This window comes from Phaseolus vulgaris, chromosome 3 (assembly GCF_000499845.2).
Source record: "Phaseolus vulgaris cultivar G19833 chromosome 3, P. vulgaris v2.0, whole genome shotgun sequence".
In the NCBI taxonomy this organism is placed as follows: domain Eukaryota; kingdom Viridiplantae; phylum Streptophyta; class Magnoliopsida; order Fabales; family Fabaceae; genus Phaseolus; species Phaseolus vulgaris.
This window is the reverse complement of record NC_023757.2, coordinates 25460994-25469049: the sequence shown is the minus strand read 5'-3', so window position 1 is coordinate 25469049 and position 8056 is coordinate 25460994. Positions and strand designations below refer to the sequence as shown.

General features: G+C 35.6%; 1 protein-coding gene across 1 annotated transcript; it reads right to left on the bottom strand.

Annotated features, from left to right (window-relative positions):
• Positions 1–490: 490 nt before the first annotated feature.
• On the bottom strand, positions 491–3673 carry LOC137806932 (probable prolyl 4-hydroxylase 4). Its single transcript, XM_068607328.1, has 7 exons — positions 3454–3673; positions 3312–3369; positions 3119–3223; positions 2959–3016; positions 2043–2218; positions 1176–1245; positions 491–1051 (listed from the first exon to the last, which is right to left on the bottom strand). The coding sequence occupies exons 1-7, from the start codon at positions 3582–3584 to the stop codon at positions 756–758; spliced, it is 894 nt and encodes a 297-aa protein (XP_068463429.1). The 5' UTR covers positions 3585–3673; the 3' UTR covers positions 491–755.
• Positions 3674–8056: the final 4383 nt, after the last annotated feature.

The window sequence follows — 8056 nt, the reverse complement described above, 5'->3', positions numbered from 1 at the left end:
GATGGCACGCGTCTCGGTCAGGGTGACACACATCTTGATCTCGCTCATATCAGTAGAAATCTTGTCTCCCGAGATGTTTGGGAATGAAAAATACTCCTCTAATTAATTCTTTTTTATCAGAAAAAAAAAATGTATTAAATAAAAAAGAACACAAAATTCAGTTTTCAAAAAAGACTATCAATAACCCTTCAAAAATACAACACTCTTAAACCTACGGAAATTAAGTGGCTGTGCCATACACGCACTGCAGGAACAACACCCTTTACCCTCCATAGAACTTGTTTGCTTAACTCAGACCCCACTAAGACTGTTCCCGCACTTTTAACAGATACCTTGGCACATGTTACTAATTTCCTCTGCCATCAGATGATCTGCACATGATCCTCTTTGCACCAGTTCTGCAGCAGGGATCTACACCTTTTCCGCCTCTCATTAGTTTCACATTGTGTAAAGTGATTTATGTTCTAATTTTATTTTGAAAATCTTAAAATAGTCATTGGAAAATAATTTTTACTTATAAAATCAAGATAATAATAAATTAATTTGAATTTGTCATATCTTCTTATACATACAAAATAACCGATAAAAAAAATAAGAATCCCCAAGAAGAACTAATTCTTCCATTTGAAGTGAGATTGAGACTGTAGAACGCTGATTGAAGGGCTAACAGCATTACAATCATGCAGAACTAGTTGAAATCTGAAACCCGTGGTAGAGATGACATGTAGGATCTTGGAAAGCATTGAGTAAAGTTTCTAACATGCCTTGCAGCTCTTCCTACAGTAGCCAAGAAGGTCTGAAGATCCAATCATATACTCGGGATTATTAGAGCATTCTCCAAGGGAAGCCCATCTCTCACAGCTTACATGTCGATCCGAACAGTCCCCTCCAGCTCCCACCGTCTTGTCAAACGAGTCTACGTGAATCCACTTTGTTGCCGACCATTTTTCACCTTCGATCACAGGGCATCCAGCATGGAGACTGCTAGTGTCTGGGGTGGCATTCGTGTGGAGACTGAAGAAAAGAAGTGCATCCCCTCTCCGCGGTTTCACTAATGCAATGCCAGGTAAGAAGAGAAGAACAACTACTTAGCACAAATTGAATAGCAGAAAACGTGACAGAAAGTATGATACAGAGAAAAACCAATAAGAGTAATTGCTGATCCAATTGCCCACCTGCAATTCCTTTTTTGGCACATTCAGATAGATCGATACTTGTTTCAGAGCCTCTGCGACGAGGAGATTCCTGTAAGCAGAACAAAATTTCAAAGCAAAAATACATGTTGGTAATTAGCGCCAGAAACCGAAGGAACTATCAAAGAGGAACTTGAGAATATCATATGGACAACCTCCACTATTCCAAGAACGAAAATACAAGTAGTGAGCGTAACATGCACTTTCTACATGTACTCAACAGTATACTCCCTGTCTGATATTCCAGCAAAGATGACCCGCAATCAGGTCAAACCGATGGCAATCTGATCCTTAAAACAATCGAAATTTTAATTTAGCTCTTAAATGTATAAAAAGTGCAACAATTGCATTCTGCTGTTAAGATTGATAAAACTATTTTGTCATTTAAGTTGTATCATTTAAAGGATCAAATTGACACTGAATTGTAATTTTTTAGACCAATTTGTCATTAGGTTGAAAAGTTCAGGTACCAATATATACTTGTTCGCATTCAAGGATCAAATCAATTTTTTTGTTTTATCAAGGACCAAATTGTCACCTTACATATTCAGGGACCAAAGCTGTCATTTCAATGTTTTATCGCCAAAATCTCTTCTCAGTTTCTAAGTCTTTCACTATTTGGTGTCAGAAATGGCATAATATGTCAGCTCTAGTCATAATGTGAGATAAACTAATCTCAGCTAGGAAGAAAATTTGGCACATTCAACTGACACAATATAACGGCACTGAAGAAATTCAGCTGGACACCAAAGCCATTCACTGAAGAAAAATAATTTTTGACAAACTATTTCAAAGATGAACTTTATTTTCTGAAGAAAGACATACATCAATTACTTGTGTTATACAAACCTCAGCAGAAGGGAACACTGTCTCACCGCCTTTGGTTACATTAGTGAGATACATGAGAACAGTAGCGATGCGGTGTCCACCCCGAACAATGTTAATCTTATCAGTGAAGTAATCATAATGCGGGTCGTATTTCTGTCCATGCTCATATCTCAATACTTGTATATCTTCCCCATTTTCTGGAATTCAACATAAATATAACCAGGAAACTGATTGGTGCTTGTTCATAAGTATGTGTGCTTGCATGTATATACAAGAATTTAGACCATTTTCATCATTTAACTTGCACGTTCATTCTCTTCTGCAGTCCCAAGCTTTGCAAGCCACAGTGTGATACAATAATTAAATATATAATACATACACACATATATAGAAAGATAATTTGCAGGACATACTATTGATTCAGAAATCAAGGGTAAATACTTTCTGATCCTGAAATATGCATCACTTTCAATGTGGGTCATATATTTTAATTAAATCATACCATATTTTTTATTTTTTTACCGGTTCATTGAATATTACTAACTTTCTCATAAGATTACTTTATTATCATAGAGCAATCTACTCTTTACCTATTACTTCCCTTTTATTGACGAACTTCCTTTTAAAGCCAAGGAAGGCAAATAACAAAACAGCAAGGGATACGCAGAAATAGTGAAATGTATATATCTATATCGTGACTTCCTACTCATGATCGTGAGCAATCAAACATGTTAGAACTAGAAAAGGTTAATGAACACCAAATATAATGATTGTATGTATACCCATCCACAAGCAAATAACAAAACAAATCAAACATTCAGCATTAGAAAAAAAACACTTGCGGAGTAGGAGGAGGAAAAAACACAAGTCCACCCAAAATTTAGAAGGATAGCGTGCAGATTTTTGATGATGATATTTTCTATATAAGGCGTAGTACCTTTGGGAAGAAAGGTCCATGACGAAATCTTGTCCTCAATACCAGAAATAATAGGATCCTATAAGCATATAAAAATAAAAATAAAAAGCTCAACAAAATTGATAATGAATATTGAAAAAACTATTCTTTACATCAAACAAACAGAGGGCGAGGAAAATACCTTATTCTTGGAAATGAACATGCCAGAGCTTGTTCGAACATCACTCAACGTGCTATCTCCAGAGAGATTATCCGCTACGGCAGATCTCTTAAGCTCTGATTTGGCCTAAACCGACAACCACAAATAGCTTAACAGAATAATTGAAGCATCATGAGAGTAATAGTTTTTGCTCAAATTAGAAATGAATACTCACTATAGAGATCAAGTGGTCGCACTCCAAATCCGTGAGGAAACCTTCATACACGAAAGCTCTGCAGACATGGATTCGAAATTCATGAAGTTAAAAGATGGAATCGACGCAGCAGACAGCGAAAAGAGTGAAACAGAGAGCTTACCTTGGCTTCCAGGAAACCTGTTTGACCTTGGAAGGGTTGATGATGGAGCTAGCGGAACCTGCGTATGAGCTCCACACTTCATCGCATTTCGAGATCAGAAGAAGGAATACCAAAAACCAAACCCTACTCATTTCCGATTCCGATCAGCACTGGAATTTTCCCGGAAAATTATTTCTATTTCTTTCTCTTTCTATCTTTCACTCCGAGCGGGAGGGTGGTTTTGTTTTCTTACTTTTGTGTGGGACCCGCTTTCTTAACTCTTTTTTATTTATCATTTACAGATTAATTCTGAGCTTATTATTTTTTATAAAAACTATGTTTTAAAATATTTGAAGTTATTAACTATTAAAGAATGAGTTAGGTTAGACTTTTGCAAATGACTTGAAAATAATAAAACACATTTATTTTAAATTGAAATGGCATGATGCTGACTAGTTAAGTTTTACTATTGAAAACTTTATCCTTTTTGTTCAACCTTTGCTATATTACAAATTTATCCCTTTCATTCAACTTTTTATATTCAAAACTTTCTCCCTAATCTTCTGTGGCATGTTTGTTTCTACCGCTAAATAAATTAATTTATATTGGAAAGCACAGGAAAAAAACCAATATTTATAAAATAATTAAGCAAAATATTGGTTTCGACATTTTGTAACATCCCATAATTTACATATAATTATTACAATATCAGTTCTACCAGTTTCTATACAAACTTGGAATTTTTCAAAACATTCTTAATACATGATTATGATTTATAGAAATACAAATATCTACATTTACATAGCTCAAAATAAAACTCTCAAATCTCTAAGGCTCTCCTGCACCTGTATTGTCATTTGCTCGTGTACATAGTACAGTCATCGCAGTTCGAACACAGCAAGAAAAGCAAGGGTAAGCTAGTAAAAATAGAATTTTATAATATACACAATTAAATCAAAAGGGAAAACCAAATTACATGATCAATTTCTCAAATTATTCAATTTTCTTCAAATCTCAACAATAAACAATCACATAAATCTCACATGGATCTACAAATCCAGAATATTCAACAAACAACGTCTTCCGGAAGACCTGTATTAAGTAAGTCCTACCAGAGACTAACACCTGATCCAAAGATTACCAACGAATCCAACAGAAAGGATCAGGGTAAGTTCAATACAACCCAAGTCGTGCATCTCATATGTCACGGTGAGCATGAACTCCCCCATCAGCTTCTCACCACTTGATATCTTAGTCTATATGACTTAGATCATCAGTGAAGTTCGGAGATTTCTGTTACCACATAGGCATCAATACTTAATACACATCAAACATTAGTCCATACATTATCCCAGCATTAATACTTAATACACAGCAAACATCAGTCCATACATTATCCCAAATGTATGAATTCAATTCCACACCATTTCTTCATACAATATCATTCCAAACACGATCCACAACATTCAAAAGCGTAATTAACATAAAAAACAACACCTTAAATTTTAAACCATCAAAATCTAATATTTTTACAAAATTAAATAATATATAAACAAACAACATCCCTGCAAGAGAAATTGAATATTGGGACCACGTCCCTTCCGCATTCAGATCTTCTATCATAGGGTGCTATTAAAAATTAAATTTAGCTTCCCTTACCTCAATTGCTTGCTTTCCAAGCAACTTGTAGAATTTTATTCCCCACAGTCTAGATAAGCTTCAAGATTTACGGGCTTAATGCAAGTTATCCAAACATAACAAAAATTCAATATATAGTAGAATAAGTTGAGAGGATTAAACTTCTCAACTGACCCCACCAATATTGATGACTAAATCCTAAAGAAAAATAGAGAACAAAGGATATTTAGAGTAAAAATGAACTTACTCCGTTTGAAAATCTGATCGGGTAGAAATGTTCCTTAACTCGCCAGCTACAACGTGGTCCGATCACATTCTAAAATAGATGAAGATTGGGAGAGAAAATTAAGAGAGATGGAGATAAGAGAATATGGAGAGAGAGAAATGGAGATAAGGAAGAAAAATGTGTGCAGGGGGTCTGTTGTTTTTAAAAAAAAAACACGCTGTTACATTATCTCCAACTACAAAAAATTTCGTTCTCGAAAATGAACTTACCAATAAAGAGACTAGAGTATGATGCTCGTATCTCCTCTTCAATTTCCCAAGTGGAGTCTCCAGAGAAGAGATCCCACAATACTTTCACCATGAGAATACTCCTTCCACGAAGTTGTTTCACTTGTGAATCTAAAATTCTGATTGGCTTCACTTCAAATGACAAATTTCCTTTCACCTGGATGGAATGAGACTCTAGAATGTGGTTGGGATCAGGTACATACTTTCTTAGCTGGGATACATAGAAAATATTGTGAATGTTAGCTAAAGGAGGAGGCAAAGCAATTTCATAAGCCACAGGGCCTATTCTCCTGAGAATTTGATAAGGTCCTATGAACTTAGGAGTCAATTTCTTGGATTTGAGTGCTCTTCCTACACCAGTGAACGGTGTAACTCTCAAAAAAACATGCTCGCCCGCAGAGAATTCTAAAGGTCTTCTTCTTTGATCTGCATAAGATTTTTGCCTGTTGAGAGATGTTTTCAATCTTTCCTGAATCATTTTAACTTTCTCATTGGTTTGTTGTATTAATTCTGGTCCAATTAACACACTATCACTATCTTGAAACCAGCACAGAGGTGTCCTGCACTTTCTTCCGTACAATGCCTCGAAAGGAGTCATTCCTATGCTAGCTTGGTAACTGTTATTGTAAGTGAACTCTACCAAAGGTAGAATTTCATCCCAACTTCCCAAATGATCTAAAACACAAGTCCTAAGCAAATCCTCTAAGGACTGGATAGTTCTCTCTGATTGTCCATCAGTCTGAGGATGGTATGTTGAACTAAGTCTGAGTTTAGTCCCCAAAGCTTCTTGAAGTGTTTGCCAGAATCTCGAGGTGAATCTAGGATCTGTATTTGAAACTATGTTGGAGGGTACACCATGCAATCTGACTATTTCAGCTATGTAAATATGGGCCAACTTTCGCATAGAGATTCTCAAGTCTATAGGTAGGAAGTGTGTCATCTTTGTCAACATGTCCACTATGACCCAAACAGAGTCATGCTTCCTCAAAGTACGTGGTAAGTGGGTAACAAAATCCATTGAGATACTATCCCACTTCCACACTGGAATGTCTAACTGAGTTAACATGCCTCCAGGCCGTTGATGTTCAATCTTTGATTTCTGACAAGTCAAGTAAGCAACTACAAACTTAGCTACATCATTCTTCATGCCATGCCACCAATAAGACTTCTTGAGATCTTGATACATCTTGGTCATTCCTGGATGTAAACTGAGTTTGCTTTTATGACCTTCAGATAACACTGTTTGCTTTAGTTCATTATCCTCTGGTATACATATTCTATTTTTTAATCTCAAAATACCATCCACTCCTAAAAAAGAGAAGTCTTTAGCTTTGTCAGTATTTAATAAGCCCATGAAGTTCTTCAATTTTGAATCTTCCAACTGCTTCTCCTTCACCTTCTCCAGAAATTTATTAGTTATAACAAGTGTATTACAACTAATGCAATTTGAAGACATGGAAACCTCCAAATTCAGACTCCTGAAATCTTCAATCAATGCTAGCTCTCTAATCATAAGCGACGACATTTGTATTTTTTTACAACTCAACGCATCTGCAACAACATTTGCCTTCCCAGGATGATATATTAGTTGGAAATCATAGTCTTTTAAAAATTCAATCCATCTCCTCTGCCTCATATTTAACTCCTTCTAATCAAACAAATACTTCAAGCTTTTATGATCACTGAACACATTAAAACTAACTCCGTAAAGAAAATGTCTCCATATTTTTAAAGCAAAGACAACTGCTGTCAATTCTAGATCATGAGTTAGATAATTTCTTTCATGCACCTTTAACTGACGAGAAGTGTAGGCAACAACTTTCTTATTCTACATCATAACACAACCCAATCCCTGGTAGGAAGCATCACAGAAAACTTCAAAAGATTGATTGGTATCAGGGATTGTCAATACAGGAGCATTAGTCAACCTTCTTTTCAACTCTTCAAAGCTTCTCTCACATTGTTCAGTCCATGCAAAAGGATGATCCTTTCTAGTCAATTGGGTCAAAGGAGCCACTATTTTAGAAAAGCCTTCTATAAATCTCCTGTAATATCCTGCTAACTCGACAAAGCTTCTAATTTCTATAACTGTTTTAGGATGCTCCCACTGAAGTACAACCTCCACTTTAGAAGGATCTACTGATATTCCCTGTGCAGAGATGACATGTCCTAAAAATTGTATTTCTGACATCCAGAAGTCACATTTTGAAAGTTTAGCATATAATTGTTTTTCTCTCAAAATGTTCAGGACGGTTCTAAGATGTTCTGTATGTTCTTCCCTTGTACGAGAATAGATCAAGATGTCATCTATGAACACTACCACAAACTTATCAAGAAAAGATCTAAATATCCGATTCATATAATCCATGAAAATAGTTGGAGCATTAGTCACACCAAATAGCATGACCAAAAATTCATAGTGACCATACCTTGATCTAAAAGCAGTCTTCTGAACATCTTCTGCTTTCACTGA

Excerpts from the sequence above, each read along its gene's own strand:
- LOC137806932 (XM_068607328.1), bottom strand. The coding sequence starts at position 3,584 with ATGAGTAGGGTTTGGTTTTTGGTATTCCTTCTTCTGATCTCGAAATGC. Across the intron at positions 3,224-3,311 it reads GCGACCACTTGATCTCTATA|GCCAAATCAGAGCTTAAGAG; the intron begins GTGAGTATTCAT and ends TTGTCGGTTTAG. Across the intron at positions 1,246-2,042 it reads CAGTGTTCCCTTCTGCTGAG|GAATCTCCTCGTCGCAGAGG; the intron begins GTTTGTATAACA and ends TTCTGCTTACAG.